Source organism: Pecten maximus, chromosome 11 (assembly GCF_902652985.1).
Source record: "Pecten maximus chromosome 11, xPecMax1.1, whole genome shotgun sequence".
Lineage (NCBI taxonomy): Eukaryota > Metazoa > Mollusca > Bivalvia > Pectinida > Pectinidae > Pecten > Pecten maximus.
In genome coordinates, this window is record NC_047025.1 from 34,519,326 (window position 1) to 34,544,026 (window position 24,701).

The 24,701-nt window shown below is 34.4% G+C and overlaps 3 protein-coding genes across 4 annotated transcripts; 2 read left to right on the forward strand and 1 right to left on the reverse strand.

The window, feature by feature from the left end:
• Positions 1-508: 508 nt before the first annotated feature.
• On the reverse strand, positions 509-12,586 carry LOC117337197. 2 transcript variants are annotated; one of them, XM_033898046.1, is made up of 6 exons: positions 12,481-12,586; positions 10,903-11,743; positions 10,073-10,168; positions 8,850-9,047; positions 7,834-8,080; positions 509-7,378 (listed from the first exon to the last, which is right to left on the reverse strand). In XM_033898046.1, exons 2-6 carry the CDS (start codon positions 11,732-11,734, stop codon positions 7,363-7,365), a joined length of 1,389 nt encoding a protein of 462 aa, XP_033753937.1. In that variant the 5' UTR covers positions 11,735-11,743; positions 12,481-12,586; the 3' UTR covers positions 509-7,362. The 2 variants fall into 2 exon arrangements, with proteins under 2 accessions (XP_033753937.1, XP_033753938.1); XM_033898047.1 differs by having other exon boundaries at positions 7,826-8,080.
• LOC117337199 lies at positions 3,582-5,177 on the forward strand. The gene is made up of 4 exons (XM_033898049.1): positions 3,582-3,680; positions 4,033-4,098; positions 4,595-4,669; positions 4,832-5,177. Exons 1-4 carry the CDS (start codon positions 3,597-3,599, stop codon positions 4,949-4,951), a joined length of 345 nt encoding a protein of 114 aa, XP_033753940.1. The 5' UTR covers positions 3,582-3,596; the 3' UTR covers positions 4,952-5,177.
• Positions 12,587-12,607: 21 nt separating the features above from the next.
• Positions 12,608-24,149, forward strand: LOC117337198 (aspartate aminotransferase, mitochondrial-like). The gene is made up of 11 exons (XM_033898048.1): positions 12,608-12,731; positions 14,366-14,522; positions 14,726-14,854; positions 15,065-15,124; positions 16,118-16,191; positions 16,427-16,514; positions 17,557-17,625; positions 17,852-18,038; positions 19,307-19,472; positions 20,794-20,944; positions 22,719-24,149. Exons 1-11 carry the CDS (start codon positions 12,655-12,657, stop codon positions 22,839-22,841), a joined length of 1,281 nt encoding a protein of 426 aa, XP_033753939.1. The 5' UTR covers positions 12,608-12,654; the 3' UTR covers positions 22,842-24,149.
• Positions 24,150-24,701: the final 552 nt, after the last annotated feature.

A 24,701-nucleotide genomic window follows, 5' to 3' on the forward strand; every position in this document is an offset into this window, starting at 1 on the left:
TTCAGCCATAGAAACTTTCTGCCAAATTTCATTGAATTTGGTTAAGCGGCTTTGGAGAAGAAGTCAAAAATGTAAATTGTTTACGGACACACGACGGACGACGGACGACAACGGACAAAAGGCGATTAGAATAGGTCACTTGAGACTTCGTCTCAGGTGACCTAAAAAGTAAATTGGTTCCATATACTAGTATTGGAGTTGATACCAAATCCAGTTCATGCTAATTACATGTATCACTATAAATATCCCAAGTAAATATAATCACATTAATCGCCATTATCAAATCAATATATTACACAGAAAATATTCATTTACATTCATTTATTTTGATTTCATAACACTATAGTTACATATCAAATCTTTTGCATATATTGTAGAAACTTGCTTTTTCTCTTCATTCTTGAAGTCATTTTGGCTCCATATAACTAGTCAATCCACTGTGACAGTAATAAAACATACAAGTGTGTTGCGTCAATTTCTTATCTTTTTACCACTTCACAGTAGGTCATATTACATTAGTGTATAATTGGGTCATATACAATAATGAATTATATGTATATAAAATAAATATGTATACAGGTATGTTGTAAATAGTTTGGTTAATTATTTAAGTATGGTTTGTGTTGTGTCCATGGTATTATAACAGTAAGGCTATCATACTACATTTTACCTGTGGGCGTGAGTTAAATTTAAGGGTGTGCACATTCCTTTGTCTGTGTAATATATATGTATGTGAGGGTATGTGTATAAGTGTGTTTTAGTGGTCACCAACAGACTGGACATGTGACAGTTCTGACGGTTATAATAAGTGAGACAGTTTTGAATTTGTGTTTAAGTATTTCTCCGTGTGATTGATTAGGTTGTGTGACCAAATTAGAAATGATGTTTTAATGATTTGTTTAATAATACACACTTATATGTTGGTATATGTGTATACTGTTCTGACAAGACAGTAAGGCTGCCATAAAGTATGAATCTTATCAGTCAAACAAGTGTTAAATATTTACTGCGATATACATGACATAATTTAAGATGTTTTGTACTAGTACTTTGACCTGTAGAATGTTACCCGTGTGCCTCCGTCAACACACGATACATGTTGTAAGTGTGTTGTTATTTTTACTGGAAATATCATGTCTAAATTTTATATTTTGATTTGATCTGATCCATCTATTCATGTAAATGAGGGTAAAATGAAACCATATCATTTCGCTTATATTAATAAGATATTAATAGACAGTAATTTGTCTATAGAGAGAGTGAGTTTTTGATGTGAGAGTTACATGTAGATCTAGGGCTTAAGATCTCTTATTGTATGTTTCAGAATGTTTTTAATCTCCTTGATACAATAAATATGTTGAAGAATGCACCCAGCGTCTTTGTCATTCAATAGCATTTATTCACCTGTTACATAAATTACTGTGTACAGTAGTTCAAATACAATAACAGATCACACATGGAACTTGGCCTCCATCATTGATAATTTCTCATCTCCCTTTTCTAGTAATATGTTCAATAATCCGTTCAGCTGTTTTTCAAAATGTTAACTAAGTAATAATTCTATTCAATACATGGACTAGAAGAGCAAAGTTAGACAAGAAAACATGTCAACATTCAAATGGCAACATTTGATCCAACTTCGCTAGCCAAGGGTGTTCAATACGGTACTCTCCTATTTGAACACCCTTGGCTAGCGAAGTTGCATTTGATCATGCAGGCTCTAAATTTGGTATGTTCACCTTGACACCATACCAAACATGTCCCAAGTTTCAAGACGGTGTTGGCTTAAATATTACATAGTTACCCCTGAATAAAGTGGTTGTTGTACCTGAAACTAGATATACAACACATAAAATGATCCTAGTGTGTTACAGAACCTTGCCTGAAGTAAGGAAACACCTGTGATTCATTTGTCAATCTGATTTTAATCCTCTCCTCTCATCCATGAACCTGGCAAGAATATAAAACCATAAGAAAGTGATGAAAAACATATTATGAAAGTTAATCATTTTAACAGGACAATATCAAACTAAGTGGACAATAACTGAAACACCATATTATAATGTGTCTAACGAACGCTAGGTTGTTTATCCTTCATAAAAAATGGGTCCATAGACCTTGAATTGATCCAGGATCCTGTTGGATGACTTCGCCCAAAAGGCGAATAAAAATGTACTGAAGAAGCTGTCTGAGGTACCAACGACGGTTCCCCAAGAACTGTTTGATTTTCATCCTAACGACATGGTTGAAACTGTCAACAAAAGGGTGAGAAAACAAAAAAATACCACAGATGCCGACATAGAAGAATCGGAAGTACCACCCCTCAAAAAGCCTAAAGGCAAAGCAGGTAAAGTGACGACAAAGAGGTTAGAAGAAGCAGCCTCTAATAGGACATCACAAGAAATAATTAGCGAAATTAGGAAGGCTACAGATCTAGAGATACAGCCTTTGTAGGGAAAGTTTCGTAAAGATGACAGTCCAACAGACAAAGTTTCGTAAAGATGACAGTCCAACAGACAAAGTTTCGTAAAGATGACAGTCCAACAGACAATCGGGATCAATTTTCCAACATGCAGGATGTACAAAGCGATACTTATGTAACAGGAGAAAGAGAAAATGTAGCAGATTTTAATTCCTTCTACTGTAACACCGACCTATCCTCCACATGGACCATAGTACAAGGATTGAGTAATGACATGCCGGGTGTACCACAGGAAGATACACTGAACAAGGTACCATGCAGGTATGTAAATGTTGGAATTAAATTTCAAAATACCACAGTACTAATCATAATCGTACAGACAACATGAATTTGTATTTTAAATGAACACTCTTACATGTTAACATAACTTCGGTGTAATACAGTATTGAGATGCCTTGTGATAATACCATTGTATATAAATACAAGTCATTAAACACCAAACCTATAGCTTAAGTAACCACATTGACATTGAGAAAGAATTTTAACAAATTTATATTAATTACAATTCCATCGCATGATTAATATGTTGGAGATTGTAACTGATCCAGCTACCATAGATTGGTTGAAGAAATGTTTAAACCATTTCAAAAAGTCAACATGTCACCATTCCAACATGGCTAATTGCTTTGAAGTAATTAAGTACCTGGGCATGACATTTTCAGTTGAAACTGTACTCTCAAACTATGTCTTGCATTTAAAGCCTCAACTACGTATTCAAAATTTACTAAGGAGTATATGCTATATATGTCAGAGTGATTAGAATTAATATCATGTGTACATAAACAAGTCATAGTTGTTCTTTTCTATGTAATTCTAACTTTAATTTTGTTACTCTCCGTTATTGGTGCAGAGTTGAAACTTTGAACATACCTGGTATTATAAAATTATGAAAATGTCTTGATTTCTCTCAAAATATTATTATGATTATCATTATTTTAGAAAAGTTTTAGCTTCACATCATTAAATCTATCCAAAAGTGATAAGCATGAATTTCACTGATTGCTATACTCAAAATAATTTAGAATATTTTTAAAAATTGTAGACTGCACCTGTCGCTCAAGGCCAAACATTTGTTCCCTGGAAACGTACAGACTGGGGTTCCTACTCAAACAGGATGAACACACCTTCATTTGCAATAGGAAGTGAGGCACAAGCACAGACTAGCTACTTTAACCAGGCAGATTTCAATTACAGTATGGTATGTTGCATTTCTAACATAATTAATACTCTATCTTTCTGATTTTTAATAATTCATTAAAAACGATAAGTAATATTCGGTTTCCCATCATGAGTGTTTCATTATCCAGTTTAGTATACTGGAAGCAAAAACCTTCTTTAATGTATGCTTGTCAATAATTATTGACTTATTGGTTATTTTGATGGTTGTTTTAAGTTATAATTACTGGTAAATAAAAGAAAACATAAATAAAAGAAAAATTCTATCAAAAGTGATGTACATGTACTAAACTAGGTAATATGAATATTGATGTTTTGATAGCTTTTCTAATGAAGAGAAGACAAGATTTACTTCAGTTATTATTGCATTGCAGGGAGATTCTCAACACTTCACGCATAGAAACCCAAGTTATGTCAATTTAGACTCTCAGGATAAAGAAGTAAGTGATTTTTTCATCTAAATGACTTTAAATAAATTTTCTCATTTCCTGCTTCTTTAATTCTTCTGGTTCAAATGAGCTTAAACTTTGCAAGAGTGTAGTAGAAAGGAAGACAAAGTGTTAAAAATTTTTTGAGACTGTTGGAAATCAAAGATGGCTACATGGCATATATTGAAAAGAGAGCACTAACTGTGATATTTCAATGAAACTTGTCAAAACTGGTTCTGAGGTGATCTTTAAAAATGTCCTGGAGTTTATTTTTTGTTATGGTGGGTGGGATCTACTTTTTTTGTAGTGCCATAGTTGCCATCTTCGGCCTGATTAACTTCCAAAGAGTTATATATCATGTTAGTGGAAACGTCATGCTGACAAAGCTGTTTGTGATATGTATTTACAATATAACTGGTACCTTGTGTTTTATAAATATTTTTTTAAAGAAAATAAGTGTGTCTTAAGAAAGATTGGACAATGATAACATTTTTCATGGTTGTTACAGATGTATACAGAAGCCCTTCCCACACTTGCTCCAGTGCCTCCAAATCTGCATTCTTCTAACAGCACTTCAGTGATGGTAAGAATTTGCTTTAAATCTTGAAACAGAAATTCCAATGTATGTATCTATTTCAAATCTGAATAGAATAGCATAAGCTAAGAAGTAAAGTTCACTAGAATACTGTAAGCTGTTATTGAAATATACGTGTCACTGTACTTGAAGTGTTTCAATTTTTTACAGGATCATTCAACACCTCTCAGAAGATCGCCACAGAAATCTCAGAATACAGAGCATGACCTTGAGAACATTGTTGAAGATGGAAGTATTTCTGCCTTTTTCATTTTATGTTATCTAAGATAAATTCTACATATCAAACTCCATTCATTCCTTTGTTTCAAGAAAATAAGTGTTCGTCAAGAAAATGAAAAACAGAAAATGATAAGCAATATGTTTCATGGTTGTTACAGATGTATCCAGAAGCCCTTCCCACACTTGCTCCATTACATTCCACACCTCTCAGAAAATCGCCACGGAAATCTCAGAAACACAGCATGACATTGAGGACAGTCCAAAGGGTGTCGACGATGTATGTATTTTTTTCTGTATTTGACTTTTGTAATTTGTTACATCCTGCAGATAAGACCAAATTTCTTACTCTGGCATTGTTCATTACAACTGCTGTAAAACCTTTTTAACTGTTTAACTTTAAAATAAGAAGCAGTCATCTAAATGAAAATCATATACGGTAAGCATATTGCATTATATCATATGGCAGTTATCTGATGTTTCTAACCATGTTCTTCTTGTTTCATTCAGAAAGTAAAACTTCTTGAAAAGTATGGCTTCATGGTGTCTGGTGAGAGGCTTCGCCATGCATGTCAGTTAGCAAAGAAGGCAGGCAAGCCCTGGTACTCGTTAACAATGAAACTGATGCCTCTTTTATTTGAAGAGAGGGAGATGGCTTAATCACGAGGCCAGGGACATGCAAGCAGAAAAGAAGGAGATCATCGATCAGACTTGGACAAACTTCATCTCTCTGCCATCAAAGGTGAGAATATAAGAATATTCCTCACACCCTCAAAGGATCTATATATTGTGTCACTTGTGACTTAAAGGGAATTCTCATTATAAGTTGTTTTCTGTATTAAATATGTAAAATTAACCTTTTCATTAATTATGTATTCAGCCCTAATGTTTCACACAATGCATATCATATGCTCGTGATACAATACCATTTGCATATGACTTCAGATGTTGCAGATACCCAACCAACCAAAAACTGAAAGAATAATGCTTTTTAAATGGTGATCATGAAATTTCTGAAATAACAAAAATTCAATTTTTGTGGGTGCAGGCAACACAATCACTTCTGTGGAATTCTAGTTTACAGCGCTTAAGATGCATATACTTGGTATGACACTCTATTCGTTTTTTAATATAAGTTTAGGATACATTTTTGAGAAAAGCAGGGGAATTTAATAATGCAATACAACTTTTTTTCCAGACTTCATAATAGCGTTCTGCAGGAAGAACCAGCTGGTGGTGCCAGATCTTAAAGACTTTAACAAGCCCATCAATGAAAGGATCAGCTATGTCAGAAAGAAGTCTTTGAATGCTTGAAATCGGACTGATTTGTTGTGCCAGAGATATAGAACAAACACTTACCAAATATGTTGGCTTATGCGGAAAAAAAATCATTATTGAACCAATATATATTTTTGAAATTGGACTAATTCGTTTTCCTATTTTTTCTATTTACTTTGAAAATGTTTTTAATTAGGAAAAAAAAGGAGAAATAAGTGAATGGTGACACTTTATGAAATAACCGTCATAGTGTTTTTGTAGCCCATTAGAAATCCTGAAGACGCCTCCAACTTATTTTTTTAATAAACCAAGAAAACCTATCCATTCTATAAAAATCAAATCGGAATTACCTTCAAAATCCTATCAAGTTTTCAAAAAAATCCTATTGGGTTTTCAGCAAAATCCTATCAAGTTTTCAAAAAAATCCTATTGGGTTTTCAGAAAAATCCTATGAGGTTTTCAGAAAAATCCTATCAGGTTTTCAGAAAAACCCTATCGTATTTTTCTAAAATCCAATTGGATTTTTATCTAACCTCTAGATGCAGATGATACAACTGAAGGAATCACAAGTGGTTTTCCTGCACGGATTTTGAAATCTGACTGGATTTTTTTTACAAACGGATTTTCCATATAAGGAAAATCTGACTCTATTCATTTAAATATTACCACCCTGATTTCCGACTAGATATTGGTTTCTCCGACAGCATTTTCAAAAATACGACTAGCTTTTGATAGAATATAAAGAGAGGAAAATATCCGTACAGATTTTGCTTTCGATAACCCGATCAGATTCCATTTGCTGCCCGACTGGATTATTTCGTACAGGGAGTACACAATGGGTATATATAGATGTTCACCCTACATAATCAAACTGTCCATGCATTGTACACAATGGGTATATATAGATGTTTACCCTACATAATCAAACTGTCCATGCAAGTTCATTCAATTCTAGCTATTCTGCTACTGTATGTTTATCCCACAAATTCTGTCCATAGAACATCCAACACAATCAGTGCAGGGTTCATAAAGATCTAGATACAAAAGTGTAACCATCCAAGGAAATAGCCCATAAATTGTCCAACTCAAAAGAGTCCAAATAAATTCCTTTGTAGTTGCTCCTGATTCTGAATGTCCTCTTGAACTCCTGAGAATATTGTGGTATTCCACACAATTATCATAATAATTCACCGATCGTCTTTTCTGTAATGAAAATACGGGAGAAAATTGAAGAATCCTATACTATTTAGAATTTTATACTGGTAGCTATATAAGTAGTACATAAGCTATAAGTTAAAGATAGCATTTGACATTAATATGCATAATTAGTAAACATAGTCTTGACACAACTGTAAGCTTCTAATACATGTAGTTTCTTAAGATGTATAAAGTATCAAATGTCACTAGTACACTGTTTCACAATACATTTAAGTCATAATTTCTTTATTTCTTTGTAAATTGTCGCTAAGAAAAATTGTTTTAAAAGGCTTAATTGAATTTACAATTTTGTGTTGAAAATGGAATGGAGTTTAAATTTTGTCCCAAAAAGTAACAAATTACCTCTATATTAGATATAATATAAAAAGGATAATTACTGAAACCTATAAGGAATTACAATCATACTGGTAAGTTTGGTAGTACATTACATACAATTTCACCTTTTCTTGAAAACTTTTGCTGCCCTTTTTGTCTTTTCTGTTGTCCCTTTCTCTAGACCAGAACCATCCAGACTTTTCTGTCCCCACGTGGTGTTCTTATGATTTTCCGTAGTGTATTCAGGCAGTCCAACCTTAGCTGTAGTGTATTCAGGCAGTCCGACCTTAGCCGTAGTGTATTCAGGCAGTCCGACCTTAGAACACTTGCTCAATGCTTTCTCCCAGGCTTCACAGCTAATGTATGGTATACCTGTATCAATGTATAAACCACAGTAGTCAAGCAAAGTACACTTATATACTTCTAAGAGTTTATGTTTCTTTTGTGTTTCGGTCATGTAAACTAGCTGTTCTGTTAGCTCTACTTATTTACTGGTTTACCACCTACATGACTCTCTCTATCACTAGGTTTCATGTCTCTGACAATAGTCAGTGTTCTGTAGGCTAGAGTTAGTTACTGGTTTACCACCTATATGACTTTCCCTTTTGCTAGGTTTTTAGTGATTAACTTTAGTCAGTGTTCTGTCGGCTATAGTTACATTGTAGCTACTAGTTTACCACCTACATGACTCTCTCTATCACTAGGTCTCATCTCCTCGACTATAGTCAATGTTCTGTAGGCAATAGTTAGTTACTGGTTTACCACCTATATGACTCTCTCTATCACTAGGTCTCATCTCCTCGACTATAGTCAATGTTCTGTAGGCAATAGTTAGTTATTGGTTTACCACCTACATGACTTTCTCTATCACTAGGTCTCATCTCCTCGACTATAGTCAATGTTCTGTAGGCAATAGTTAGTTACTGGTTTACCACCTCTATGACTCTGCCCATTGCTAGGTCTCATCTCCTCGACTATAGTCAATGTTCTGTAGGCAATAGTTAGTTACTGGTTTACCACCTACATGACTCTCCCTATTACTAGGGTTTATGTTCCCGACTTTAGTCAGTGCTCGATCTGCCAATGTTTCGTAATGAGAATAATCCAGACATAATTATACAAGACAAAATGATGTTGGTACCTAGTTTATAAGCAAGCTTCTCTATTTCTGCCTTGTTAGTTGCATCACATGATCCATGAACTACAAAGTCAGTGGCATTGGATAGTTTCTTATCTACGGTGCAGCCATGCATTACAGCTTTAGATACCGATCTATGGAGGTCATCCTGATTCATCCCTGTAAATAACACTCTGCGTTCGTTCATATCAACCATGGGTACTACAACGATAAAAATGTCATGTCAGCATCACAGAAAATATACAAAACAGATATATCTGAACATATGATGCAATGATATCAAAATCCCCATATAGCTTAAAGACTAATTGGAAAAATACAAAGTGTAACAGTTTGTTCCCCCTTTCAATTGTTTATAAAAGCATTGTTAATAAATAGGTCTAATATTGGATAAGAAAATACAAAAGAGACTGAGTATCAGTAGAACTGATGAATAATCCACAAAAACAACTTGATTGGAGGTTGTCTGTGAATTTTGTATTTGGTCAATTTCATCTATAAAACTATGTTACAAGAGGCCAAACAGGCCTGCATAGCTCACCTGGAATTCTATTCTTTGATGATTTTCTGCCTACGAGTTGATCAAAAGGACTTGATTCTAGGATTTCAGCTAATAAGAAGTCCTTCATATATATATTTTAAAAAATTTACTTCTTTGACCTTAAATATGGGTCAAGGTCATATTGCATTTCTTTTCCCGAACTTTGTGGGCTCCACCCCAGGAAACACCAGCTAGCTGAATATACTTCTAGGCATTTTAGTTTGTGAGAAGAAGTTGTTTGAATGTTTTAACAAATTTGATCCCCTGACTTTCAATATGAGTCATTTCATTTGCAAACTATGTGGAACTCCATATTTAAGGAACTATGTGGAACTCCATATTTAAGGAACCTACCAGCCAAATTCCTGATCCTGTCTGAATTGTGGGCAGACCTATGCTCTGAACATGAAAGACAGTTGGGAAGACAGACTAACGGCAACTTTAAACATGATGCACTCCCCCAAAAATTTTGGGAAGCATGAAAATACAGATATCTGAATGGTTTGATTCCTAACAGGAATATTTAAATCACTAATGACCTCTGTTACAGTAAAAATTGAAACCATAATATGGTAGTTTTTTTCTTTGCCAACAAGATGCATGACTATTATAAATGAATGGAAGATTTAAAAAAATTACCAAAACATTAATATTTTGTTCACAACACAATGAGGACATGACTTACTCAACTCTGGCATGACTGAATTTCTGTTGCTGTTGTCATTTGCTACCTCCATCTTTTTCTGGTTTTTCTTTTCCTTCATCAAAATGGCTAGCATCACTGATAAAAAAAATATTATTCAGTTATAACCTTTGTTTGCAAAGCATTGATGACAGCAGAAAGACAATCAAAATAGGTCACCCTGACCCATTATGTCTGTTGACCTAAAATCAGAGTTCTTGATCATGATGGAAAAGGTGATCTACTGGTATATGACATGACTTTATATATTTTTACATTCTGGAGAAGAAGTGAACAGATTTCCATGACAGTGTTGTTAAACATTAGTCCAAATTTTAGTTATATCTATAGACACACACAACTTCCTTAATGAATTTAGTCTTGTCATAATATTACTTTCTATTCAAGAGGGACAGCAATGAAAATATTTTCAAAATGGCAACTATGGCAGCTATCTTTAATGTGACAGGGTTTGGACCTGACCATATACAGCTTTTCAGTGAAAGTCCTGTCTCGTTACAACGATCCATTCATGCATGAGAAGTAATGATAATAATATTAAATATGCTGCCATGGTGGCCATCTTGAATGTCACATGGTTCATTCAGGATAAACTGTGGACCAGGCCTTAAACATTAATAGAAGATGTGTGTGTGTGTCATTATAGCAATTTTAACATTGAAGAGCAGCTGTAAGGAGACAATAGTTTATAGAGAGGCAGACAAAAGACCATAATGTACTGTGATCAGCTCATTTGGACTTCAAGCAATAAAGCCAAAACGAAATAAAAAATTAATTGTTTAACTAACAAATTGTTAATTAACTATCCATACCATTTTCACTGTAGTCTCTCTTGCGCCCTTTAGATCCAGTAATAGATTTGAATCGTTTCATTGACCGCTGCACATCCCTTTCTGTGATAAGTGTGGACTCTAGTGGCAGAATGGCTGCCTTTTTAGCTGCTCGTAATGCCAGCTGGTCAGCATGGTCATTCCCATCAACTCCAGCATCTGAAGGGATCCAGTCTATAGCCACACCTACACCTTGAGACACGATATAATCTCTCTTCTGTCTGATACTCACAACAATATCTTTGTATGCTTCAAATGTATCATATAAACATCCTTTAATCACCTCTTGGTTATCACAAAAAAATTGAATTTTATCCAGGTCAATAAGATTGATATTTTTAGTAATGTGAGACAGAGCTTTCTCTATTGCAGTGTATTCAGCTAGCTCAACTGAGGCCCGTGCTGACACAGGGACAGATAACTCTGCAACTTTCGTCTTATCCTTTTGATAAATGACGGCTCCAATACCACATGGCCCCACTCTTCCTTTAGAGTCTAACACGGAACCATCAGTGTATACTACAAGTGTATTTTCCGGTAAAGATGTTAATATTTTCTGATACATTTCTTTTGCATATTCTATTTTCTCATCCGTTCTCATTCCATACCAATAATTAGGAATAGAATTTGCATATTTTCTCAAAAACTGAAGCTCCCTGCTAACCACATGTGGTAAGCATTTTTTATGGTTACATTCACACACGCTGGCTGGAGACGTGGAAGTTTGATTAGGAGTCAGCACATTTGTAATTTTTGCTACATTTAAAACATGATAGAATACTCTACATGGTGTCCGTCTACGTAGCACAAACATTCTCTTGACCTGTTGGTAGAAAATGAGAAAAGTCATGAAAAAAAGTAAAAAACAAATTTAGAGTATTGTAATATGCATATGTTTATATACTCATACAAATGTAAACGAATACATGTACTATAGCCCGAGTTTCCTCTGGCCCTGACACGAAGTGACAGGAGCCCTTGAGCCAAGCTTCCACAGGAATTTGACCTTCCATAGAGAAGAATACTGTATAGTAGTACTAGGGTGTATTTCTGCATTCAAATTGATTGGTACAAATTATGTATTTGTCAGCTATCCTACTCATGGTCACTTACGCATCACTAACCAATATTTAAATTGAATGTTTCCTCTTAACAACATATTTAGGCTCAGGTTACTGTGGCTGCATGGTGCTTAGTGGCACTAAATGGATAAGCCATCCACTACTGATTGACAAAGCTCACTAACCTAGAAACTTTGGGATTCAGATTTTTTGTGCTACAATTAGTGGCAACAATGTGATCTAACTTTCTGAAGTAGTTTTCATGCTACAATATATATAATATATAACAATCCATATAGATACCTAGTATACTACCTAGGTGACTTTTTATATACAGGATAATTCTATATAGATTAATCATATGTGTTTAGCAAGCTCTCGATCATTAGTCAAAGTTCGTTTGACATAATATGTCATAATCGACTCTCTTTGACTATGATATACTACGAATATTATGTTATAACATCACAGAAAGATAAAAAAAAATACATGTACCTACTAGATCTACTAACACACTACACCCATGTGTTCTCTGCAGTGTAAAAGGTGTTTTCCCGTTCTATTTTTATAAACGTCATTGATTGGTTGAAAAATAACAATATTACAGGTCTTTTATACCGTTTTCTATTTGATTTCGGAGTTGCTTCCCTTGCATACCGGCTGACCTTCAAGCATGGCTGTCAGACAATTTTCCAAGATTTCCAAACTGCTCCCACAAAATGCAACTTTTGTTGCATCGAGTAAGCTCAGGTAACAAATTGAAATATTATTATACATGTGATACGGTTGTCATGATTTCTTTTGATATATTCCTCCATTTCGGTGTAAATATCCAAATGCGTTTAGGCCTATAGCATTGTCAGCAGACCACGTTTTCAAGTCGTGTTAGTGTCGGTGACATTGTCTAAATATAGGATAAGTAAGATTATGAGCTCGTATGTTGTAAACGTGTGTTTCATTATGCCTTACTTTTTTGCAGAGACGATATATTTTATGCAATCTAAATCAGATTGACCGGGCCCTATATCAAACATTGTTGGCCTACATATATAATCACTGTCAGAAATTATCAACTTATTAAGATACTTTGATGGTACCCTATAGTCAAAAGAACAACATCCATGAATTCCATTATCGACATAGGAGTTTGGTGTTCTATCAATGAAAATATAAGATAATCTATTAAAATAGCATAGATACTATAAAACAGACTTTTTGTATTCTTATTAATAGAATGTCCGATTGCATTGTGTAAATTGTCTAATGATTGCATCGTTATCTTTTGTTTCCAACAGGAGCATGCCAAGAAGACAAAACTGACATGCAAACACACGCTATCTCAAAACAGATAAAATGATAGGGGCAAAATGTAAACAAACTATAGATTTACATAAAAAAAAAAATTATAAGGGTTGTTTGCTTCATTGACAACACCTACCTTTTCAATCTAGCCCTATATATATGAAATCAAGATAGGACTAATGGGACATAATTAATGTTACATCTTTCAAATGAGAACTGGCCTGGTGGCAATTACCATTGGTCATCAAACATGTCTCATTTCACATTACATATAATAATAGGGGATGATGATGTTGTCAGAACTTATCATCAAAACACAGTGCTGCTAAGAAAAGCTGGATAAATTATTGTCGTCCAAATTATTCTGATATTTTATCAACTTTTTAAAAGAGATTGTCTGGATTAAAATCAAAACTCAGGCCCCTTAAGGTTTTTAAACATTATTATTTATAATAACATTGATACAAACTAGAGACAACAACAATTTTTACATAGCTTTTTAGTTTTATTCACATCCGATATACATGTGTATATACAAAATATGCTTTTCAAGTTAATCAATTATATTTATTAAGGTCACAGGGGTCAAATGTGTAAATATCTTTGAATTCCTTCTTGTTAATAAAGAGGCTCAGAATTATGATATGAATTCTTACTGTAGCATGCAAAGGAATTGTGTTGAACATGGTTCAGATATGTTAATTTCTTTCGATGATTTCTTCTCATTAACTGTGAGCCCATGGCCATGCTTTTAGGCCAGTAGTATGCTGGGATTAAGGGCTTCTTAGTTTGTTCCGATTAATGACCTTGACCTATTAAGGTCACAGGGGTCAAATATGTTAAAACATTTATGTTATTTGATTGATTTCTTCTCAATAACCAAAATGCCCAGGTTCATGATATGGTTGTATGTTGAGATAAAGTGCTGCAGAATTTGTTCAAAGATATAAACTTGTATTGCACACCTGTTGGAATGAAGGGTATTCCACTTAATATCATCCAGGTCTTGCATTAGTAACAGATGAGCAATACAGACCAATTGGGCCTCTCTTTAAGATATATCTTTATAATTATATCTACAGCTCAACATGGGCTAATGTGGAAATGGGTCCACCAGATGCCATTCTTGGAGTCACAGAAGCATTCAAACGTGACACCAATCCAAAAAAGATTAACCTGGGTGTGGGAGCTTATCGTGATGACAGTGGGAAACCATTTATCCTGGAATGTGTCAAAGAGGTAATTAGGAGCATTCATTCCACTGTTTAATTGCTTTTAGTCAAAAGTGCTGATGATATGAATTAGTAAATACTCTTTTAAAGTCTGAAGTTAAATGATAAATCAATTAAAAAATATATAGATGATAGTAATGAAAATATATGAACCAAATTATGAACACTTGGATGTTTAAGCATTTTATCCAATATCTCATTGCTTTACAGGCTGAGCAGATGATGCTAAGGGAAGGTGTAGACCATGAGTATGCCCCTATCACTGGACCACCCGAGTTCTGTAAGGAGGCTGCAAAGCTGGCATTCGGGAATGACAGCTCAGTCATCAAGGAGGGCAGGGTGAGAAGCAACTGTGAAGATTTTATTCATAGTATTATCCCTGCTTAAGCAATGTTAGACTTGTTTACAGGAAGATATTTTTGATAAACTATAATTTTAAATGTTGAACATCTCAAAATTAATTCCCAAGGTGAGGTTTATTTATAAGTCTTTCTAAGGGATGGATGGCCTCCATATAACATTGAAAATTAAAATATTACTTTCTTTCAGAATGTAACAGTACAAGGTGTGTCGGGAACAGGATCACTCAGGATCGGTGGTGCCTTCTTTGTGAGTTTTCTTGTACCCAATAAATACATGTTAATTGTATTTTGTACTTTATTCTTAAAATATTAATGTGAAAAGCAGTTTGATATTGCTATCTAATTGATAGTTTAAATTGTCATTTTTTACCCCTTAGGATAGGTTGTGCATTCTTTGTGAGTTTTCTGATACCTATTAAGCACATAATATATATTTGTATTCAAAAGATAAGGTAGCAGTGTACAGTAAAAATGCCCAATTTTGAAAAATATGACACATGTCTTAGATATGTAAACAGCCAGTTAACCCTACATATAAACTCTAATGAAGTATATATATTTGTAATCTGTACAACATTTGCAATTTTAATACAGCTCTGAAGGATAAGTCAACTGATATTTTCTGTGATTTTTAGAGCTGTGAATACCATGGTAACAGCTTAAAAAATGTTCAAAAATTGCAAAATATTATGATATTTGACCCAAAATGACACAATTCTCTACACAATTTTTTTCCTGAAACCTATTTAAAATTAAATACATTTGTATCTCTATCCCAAAGACAGAATTAATCTTGTTTTGACATATGTTGTAAATTAAGTTTTTCCGCTATCTCACCTTTACTGTGGGCATCCATTTTTCGCTGTAGGCAAAACTAAATTTCCTGTGTAAACACACTTGCAGAAAATCCGGAAATTCAAATTCCGGAACCAATTTATTAATTTTTGTTTTAACAAATGTGAAGCCTGTATGTACTTCTTCATACTGAATATACCAATTATAGTGTACATTTATTTTTTCGTTTTTTATGCATATCATAATACAGGAGTTACAGTTTGTATTTGCTTAACAAAAAAATTGCCCATGGCCAGGCTGTCCTACTGTAGTGTGCTACCTAAAAGTGAAAAAGCGATATACACAATGTTAATGACTATCTACTTAAAGGTTTAAATTGTCAACTCTCTTAACCTTTATATTACTCATTTGACCTCATTTTGAATTATATGTTGGTTTGTTACAGTCGAGTTGGTATGCAAAGAGCAAGGTGTTCTACCTTCCAAGTCCCTCCTGGGGAAACCATACACCTATCTTCAAGTATGTATAAAAACACAAACTCAGAAGGAACAAAGTATTTGGAAATGTAGGCTTCTCCACATCCAAGCAAGAAAATAAAATGAATTTGATATCTGACCAAAATAATTTTGTACTGGAAGTGAAAAGAAAACTTTAGATTAGCTAGATTTGTCACTATTTCTATGCATGAAGGTACTGAATAATTATATAAACTATATATCTCATAGTTGAACCATGCTATTGGTTGATTATTTAGGCATTCAGGTCTGGAGGTCAAGTCTTACAGATATTATGACCCAGGTACCTGTGGATATGACTTCAGTGGAGCGATGGAGGATATATCGGTAAGTTATTACCCCTAACACAGAAGATACATGTATATCAGTAAGTTATCTCCCCTAACACAGCAGATATATTAGTAAGTTATCTCCCCTAACACAGGAGATGTATTAGTAAGTTATCTCCCCTTACACAGAAGATATATCGGTAAGTTATCTCCCCTAACACAGAAGATATATCAGTAAGTTATCTCTCCTAACACAGGAGATGTATCAGTAAGTTATAGCCCCTTACACAGAAGATATATCAGTAAGTTATCTCCCCTAACACAGAAGATATATCAGTAAGTTATCTCCCCTAAAACATGAGATGTATTAGTAAGTTATCTCCCCTAACACAGGAGATGTATTAGTAAGTTATCTCCCCTAACACAGGAGATACATCAGTAAGTTATCTCCCCTAACACATGAGATGTATTAGTAAGTTATCTCCCCTTACACAGAAGATATATTAGTAAGTTATCGCCCCTAACACAGGAGATACATCAGTAAGTTATCTCCCCTAACACATTTGATACATCGGTAAGTTATTTCCCCCAAACACATTTGATACATCAGTAAGTTATTTCCCCTTATATATAGAGGCTGTATGGGTTATACTTTTACAGGATTTAAAAAACAAGTTATGTCATCATTCTGCTTGTTGTCTTGGTCTGCCTGGTATTTTGTCTTTCTACATGGTATTGGAAATGAATCAAAATTAATCTTATTTAATAGTAAAAGTTGTTTTTCTGTTGCATATATTCAACTACTGGTATACCAAATAATTGATTTATTATTTCAATATATTGAAACAGTTTACTGCAGTAATGCATCAGGGGTACTGACTATATCACTTTCTTAGACAAATTGTTATTTACATGGTTTTAAATGAGTCGTTTAGGAGGCTATGGTTATAAATGAGTCGGTCAAAAGGGCATGCATGGTTATAATTTAAGTCCGCCAGGTGTTCATGTCTCATTGTTATGCCAAGCAATACTCTTTTTGATCAATAGTGATTTGCTTAATCTGGTATTCCTGAAAATGCTCTTTGTTTTTGTGATTACAGAATATACCGGAGGGTAGTACTGTTGTACTTCATGCATGTGCCCACAACCCAACTGGTGTAGACCCAAGGGTAAGTTTTGTATAGCAGATCGGTGAAAAAACTTTGTAAGGATCCAAAAAAAGGACAAAAAATATGGACACAATGAAAGAATCAGTTCTTGAATATTTGAATATATTGAAGATTTGTTTTTTCCAAAAATTTAATGGACAATATTTTTCAGCATTGAAAAAAAAAATCATTAGCCTGTTTGTTTTTCAAAGTTTTCAGTGTTGGAATCAACTATCTTTTGTTGTAGCCTGAACAATGGAAGGAGATGAGTGCTCTTATAAAGAAGAAGAAATTGTTCCCCTTCTTTGACATGGCATATCAAGGATTTGCCAGTGGTGACATTGACAAGGATGCCTTTGCAGTTCGCCAGTTCCTGGAGGATGGACACCAAATTGCTCTGGCTCAATCTTTTGCCAAGAACATGGGACTGTACGGTAAGACTGATAGCCGTCGGCCACACGTCAAACCTAGAGAGGCTGTACGGTAAGATTGTTAGCCCTCGGCCACACGTCAAACCTAGAGAGGCTGTACGGTAAGACTGTTAGCCCTCGGCCACACGTCAAACCTAGAGAGGCTGTACGGTAAGATTGTTAGCCCTCGGCCACACATCAAACCTAGAGAGGCTGTACGGTAAGACTGTTAGCCCTCGGCCACAAATCAAACCTAGAGAGGTAACACCAACATGTCCCTGTGAGAGGGGTATTAACCTGGCAGTACCATGAGTGTGTCACATTTCAGTACCCTGATATTATTTCTGAAATTAATTATAAGTCACTATTAATGCTAGCAAGTTGATAAATATATACCCTTATTACTGTCAGGTGCATACAATTGTTTTGTACCATACTCCAAATACAGAAAACCTAAAACTTCTATCAGGTAGGCATACACAAACTGAAATTCTAAATACCTAAGGCCCCTTTTTAACCTACGTTTCCCGAGATCAAGTGGCCAAAATATCTGTCAACATAAAATTTTCGCACAAAATAATGTGTTATTTTAGTTAACATGGTCAACTCAACATCAGTTAACTCAATAAAAGCAATCTGAACGAGCATGCTGGATATTGCTAAAGCAATACATGTCCCCTACTGGCCCCAGGTAAAAATGGTTACACTGACCTTGACCTAAAAACTCTGAAACTCTGTAGCTACTTATATTGAAGTTACATACAAACTTTCACCAATAAACTTGAAGCATGGCTGAGAAAAGAAGTGCAGAAAAATGATTGGACAGACGGACACTCAGACGGACGTGGAGAAAACCTATAGTATCACCCCCTTGGATAAACAACGGATCAATTCTAGACGACTTTCTATGAACACCAAAAACTTTTTCAAGGCAGCAATCTAGGAATTTGAGTAATTTCCAACCACATGAATACCCAACTTATAATGTTCAATGGAATTTATAGATAATAGAAGCAAGTATGCTTGAATAATAGAAGACCAACTACACCTATTGCTATAACTATTAATAGTATGTGAAAATAAATTTTTCTATTGTTACTAAAATGTTATTTTAGGGGTTATCTTAGTTAATTTTATGTGTTTTACCATTATGACATAAATAGGCCTAAATTGTACATTATGATACAGCCACATAACTACTGTTAACTTTGTATAAATGATGATTCTTATTTAATGCTATTGGGTGTTGAGGAATGGGAGATAACTCATGTATTCCTGTATGTTGTTTGTAGGTGAAAGAGCTGGTGCCTTCAGTATTGTGTGTGGGACTAAGGAGGAAGCAGACAGAGTTATGTCTCAGGTCAAGATCCTCATCCGACCCATGTACTCCAATCCTCCAGTCCACGGATCCCGCATCGCTGCCCGAGTTCTCTCCAACCCAGAGCTAAGAACTATCTGGTTAGTATTGATTCTGGTCAAGTAGATTTTTTATGCATTACTTTTGTTTATTTGCTTGATTTATCACCCTGTGAACAGCCAGGATCATTTTGGGGTGGGGTCTCCCTTGTAGCAGTTGATGACTACCTTACTGAACAACAAACAGGAGGCCCATCTCATGCCCTCCAAAGTATTTAGGGTAAAGTGTCATGGCTAAGGACACAACAGGCCTGTTTTTCATCTTCCTGAAAAATGCAAACCAATGCTTCGGATCTTCACCTTCAAAATAAGAGATTTAATTAAAACAAAATCATATGGAGTAAGCTACATTTTCTCCAGTACCAGGCTTGCAAAGAATTTCTTTATTTCTGGAGTCCTGTAGCATTTCTTTCTACTGGAATAACCCGGATTTAATTTGCCATTGTTTGGAGAAATTTTTCCTTGTTAGCGCTCTATAGCCTTTATCTATCAACAGATTTTAATGAAACTTACTACAATATTCTTTGGCACAATAGCTCAAGCAAGTTCCTGTGACAGAATTTTGCTATTATTTTTAGCAGAGTTATGCCCCTTTTATTGCCAAATATGGGCATTATGTAGAAAATGCAAGAAGTTTTCTATTTCGTATTCAATCTCTCAAAGATTTTGCACAATAGAACTAGATGCAATTACGTTTAACAAATATATCAGGTTTTTTGCTAATGTTTCAACTATTGGCATAACAGCATTGTGTAATTGCTCAGGTAAAGCTCATTCATTAACAATTGTTAATTATCAACAGATGTGTAATTGCTCAGGTAAAGCTCATTCATTAACAATTGTTAATTATCAACAGATTTACATGAAACTTGTTACAAATATTCTATACCACAATTTGGTGATTATCTTTACCAGTGTAATGCCCCTTTTATTTCAAAGAGAGAGCATAAAAGGAAAATTAAGATATTATACAAAGGGACCATATTATGAATACCGGAACATTTAAGAACACGTAAATCGAATATAATTCCAAACTGTGAACAAACTTTCAACATATAGATCTACCTCATTGCTTATATACATTACACATTTTCCTGTGGTAGCTTTTCCAGTTACTGGTGTATCATGCTCCCGCTTGCGGAGCTTTTGTCTAACATGTAAAATTGATGGTTTTAGCCCACCATCATTTTGTAAGATTTTGCCAATAACCAGAACTTATGTTATTTGTTGTTTATTTCTGTGAAATCTGGTATCAGAGAAAGATGATGATGATTTGCCACACTTTTGTATATATTGATCCTTTGTGATTGCCAGACTCTGTAGTCTATGCTATCACTTATATGTTTATCCCTCATATTGCTAGGCTGGGTGAAGTAAAAGGTATGGCTGACCGCATCATCAGCATGAGAACCAGACTGAGGGACGGACTGGCCAAGGAAGGGTCAAGCCACAACTGGCAGCATATCACTGACCAGATTGGCATGTTCTGTTTCACCGGACTCAAACCAGACCAGGTAAATCCATTTATGAAGGTATTTCAGGGCAGTTTTATGTTAATTTGAAATAGGACTTCTTAGTCTTATTTGGGTAGAACAAGTGCCCACAATCATGTTTGATAATTACCCAAAATTTTTTGATAGATTACTAAGCAGAACATTTCTCACAAAAGAAACATGATGGATATTGTTAAGTAAAAAAATTGAATCACGTTATATCGTGAGAAATGATTAATATGTTAAATCATCTTAGCTGATTGACCACAACTAAATAGTTGTCGTGGCCAATTAGAAATACTGTAGGAAGGAGGGACAGTGAGTACAGCATGTATTTAAAATCCACTATCATTGTGATGTCTTAAATTGTCTACAATCCACTGTCATTGTGATGTCTTAAATTGTCTACAATCCACTATCATTGTGATGTCTTAAATTGTCTACAATCCACTGTCATTGTGATGTCTTTAATTATCTACAATCCACTATCATTGTGATGTCATAAATTATCTACAATCCACTATCATTGTGATGTCATAAATTGTCTACAATCCACTGTCATTGTGATGTCATAAATTGTCTACAATCCACTGTCATTGTGATGTCTTAAATTGTATAAAATCCACTGTCATTGTGATGTCATAAATTATCTACAATCCACTGTCATTGTGATGTCTTTAATTATCTACAATCCACTGTCATTGTGATGTCTTTAATTGTCTACAATCCACTGTCATTGTGATGTCTTAAATTGTCTACAATCCACTATCATTGTGATAGAAGTAAAGTGGGCTCATCACATTGTTTTCTTTCCCACAACCTGGGCATAGTATTGTAAACAAACATCAACTCAGTAAACAATGTTTTTAACACGAAATCATATCTGTTTACGTACATGTACCCTGGCTGTTAATAGGACGTTAAACAAAAACAAACATGTTTAACGTACATGTACAACCAATTTTAATTTATTGGCTGGTATATCACTATTGTCAGCCTATTTTATTATAGGAAGAATAAATGGTTTCCGTAGTACGAAATCTAAAATTGCTTTAATCTTACTTCTTATGGAAGACTGATAAATGCAGCTTCCGCAGACTCTTAATATCACATTATCTTCACCTCATAGCGGGTGGGAGAAGTGTTTGTATTATAGTTTGTAAACAGTCGTTAAGTTTGTATACCATTAAAGATAGCTTGATTAGTAAGAAGGAATTAGTGGCATGGCCTGAAAACTCGCGACTACACTAAATTGTCCCTGGAATGATGTAGTCTGTGTTATGACAGATAATAATGAAAACTTGTCAGTACCTGGAATTTGAGGTACAAATTGTAAGTAAATAATCAAACAGCTTTACGAAAACATAAACACATTTTATCCAAAGGAGGTCTGTAAAAGGAGTATAAAGTCCTGATTATGATATATAATTATGTACATTCTTGTACTTACAAACTTTTTGAGATAGGTGTCATGAAAAGGGCATTTGCCTTTCACCTACCGGGGTAGTCAGTTTTATGATCCTTTGTGAAAAGTGATGAGATCCCCTGCCCAGTCACCTCAGTTTTCCCTGTGTAATCCTGTTAACTCCAAATTTAAGACCCCATGAGTGCTTCTATTTATTGTATTATCAGGTATAAACTTCTTTCAAAAATGTTGTAAAATCATTTTTTCTGAAATGTTTAAAACAAATTAACTTTTGGTATAAGTTTTAAAAACATTTTGATAGTGTGTCATATGGTCAATGATCTTTACAATTTCAACATTTCATAACCTTTGTTTCTGATTTTATACCAGGTGGAGAAACTGACAAAGGATTACTCTGTATACTTGACAAAGGATGGAAGGATTTCCGTGGCTGGCATTACATCTAGTACCGTCGACTATCTCGCTCATGCTATACACCAGGTCACAAAGTGAAAGTACATCCCAACGAAGGAACACTTTACATGAGGGATGTGTTCAAAACAAAAACGTTTGCAATGTTTTGAACCTATCCTTGATCACAAAGCAAAAATACATATTAATGTTTCAAAGTTGGTCTGGATGTGTAAGGTGTTAATCCGGATTAAGAGACTGAAAGATATCACCAAGGCATGCTAGGTATAAGGATTACCGGTATTGTTTCCTCATAAAACATTAGTCTTATTTGAAAATCCTCAAAATCAGCCATATTGAAGTTTACACCATGTGTAAGAGGGGTGGTTGAAACAAGCTGGGAAGGATCTGAAAAAAGTGCTATTGATGTGTGAACTCTATGTATTATATTGCCAAAATACTTGTAAAACTGAAACTTTTTAGAGAATACTTTAACATTATTTATTTTTGTATGAGAAGTTAATTTCTTTAATCATACTCAACAGCTTACGCATGTTTGCCTTTAAATTCTGTTCAAGATTTAATATAAGTCAATCTTAAATAAACTCCAGCCAACCAGCTTTGTCTGCCTTGTCATGCTATACTGGTTTATAGCACAGGTGTTGGCCAACTGTGGTTTATGCATATAAAGTATTTAAAAATCAATTACTAGTTTGTGATTTCCTTTTGAAAATATATTGTAGAATATTACGGTTTTTTTTTGTTTTGTTTGTTGAGACATACTGTTGGTTGAATATTGTATTTACCGAATGTAGTCATTATAGAATTTGTTTTATAAGGTACACATGTACTTAATTCTTTGGATGTACTAGAATAAACTACATTTAACCCATTCCTAGTGATAAGCCCAACCATGTTTATTGCAGTTCTATAAAAATGCTTAGAAAATATTATTGTCCTACAATAAGCCCACACCAATCTTGAGTCAATATTTATATGGTGGTCCCTCGCCTTATTATAGGACAGATATGATCAGTGTTTTTGTTGGCTCTAATTTGTATCTAATTTTGCATAATATGCTATGAATCAATGATACCAAACATGGTACAGTATATATTTTTTGAACCCGTGTTCATGGAAAGTCACTTAGGATCAACGTTTTATTCAAGTTAAAAGCATTCATTTCACTTTTCAATAGTCAAATGGAATTCATTGAATATATTAACCAGTGAGTTTAAAGTGGTATTTGCTACCAGTAGATTAACATATTCTAATCTGGCGAGATAGACAGGTTTTATTAGGTTTGAAAGTGGTTGTTATTTCTGTTGGTTGAATAAAGTATAAGTTATTGTTATAAACTGGAAATTCAACAGCGATAGGATGTAAACAAAATAAAATACATGAACATCATTTGCTTTTGTGATTTTTAGCTTTACCAGGACGAGGTCAAGGGGAGCTATATATTGTTATACCCTAAGTGTGGGTGTCGTCCTTAGACTAGGTTATAAAGTTAAAACAGTATTGTGTCAGTACTAATGAGGATACAGCGTAGGTATTTGACATACCTGCTATGTGTTCCTAGTGACAAGAACTTTCCATTTGTACTGCATTTACAGACCTGCTATTATAACTTTGACCGTAACCTTTAACCTACATTTAAGAAACTACGTGTAATTCTGAATTTCAACCTATTCAACGAGCTGTATGGTCTACTGACAACCCTGTTAGCTAGACAATTTGCCTGGGAGTTTATGAGATGATTCACAATTTACAAATTGGAATGTCAGTATGACGTGTTAAATATGAAATGCTAAACTCTTCAGTATAAAATACTTTATTCTAAATGCTTTATTTCATGGTTAATGCAAAATTCTTGAGGAAAATACATCTGTTTTTAGATATCAAATTGGATACACAAAGAGCCTGCTGTTTGCTCCCAATTTGATGAAATGTCTTGAGCAG

Coding starts and splice junctions, on each gene's coding strand:
- LOC117337197 (XM_033898046.1), bottom strand. CDS start 11,734: ATGTTTGTGCTACGTAGACGGACACCATGTAGAGTATTCTATCATGTT. Junction 10,169..10,902: donor GAGAGACTACAGTGAAAATG/GTATGGATAGTT, acceptor TTTTTTTATCAG/TGATGCTAGCCATTTTGATG. Junction 9,048..10,072: donor TTCAGTCATGCCAGAGTTGA/GTAAGTCATGTC, acceptor TTATCGTTGTAG/TACCCATGGTTGATATGAAC.
- LOC117337198 (XM_033898048.1), top strand. CDS start 12,655: ATGGCTGTCAGACAATTTTCCAAGATTTCCAAACTGCTCCCACAAAAT. Junction 18,039..19,306: donor CAAGAACATGGGACTGTACG/GTAAGACTGATA, acceptor TGTTGTTTGTAG/GTGAAAGAGCTGGTGCCTTC. Junction 20,945..22,718: donor CCGGACTCAAACCAGACCAG/GTAAATCCATTT, acceptor ATTTTATACCAG/GTGGAGAAACTGACAAAGGA.
- LOC117337199 (XM_033898049.1), top strand. CDS start 3,597: ATGAACACACCTTCATTTGCAATAGGAAGTGAGGCACAAGCACAGACT. Junction 4,099..4,594: donor TAGACTCTCAGGATAAAGAA/GTAAGTGATTTT, acceptor TGGTTGTTACAG/ATGTATACAGAAGCCCTTCC. Junction 4,670..4,831: donor CTAACAGCACTTCAGTGATG/GTAAGAATTTGC, acceptor AATTTTTTACAG/GATCATTCAACACCTCTCAG.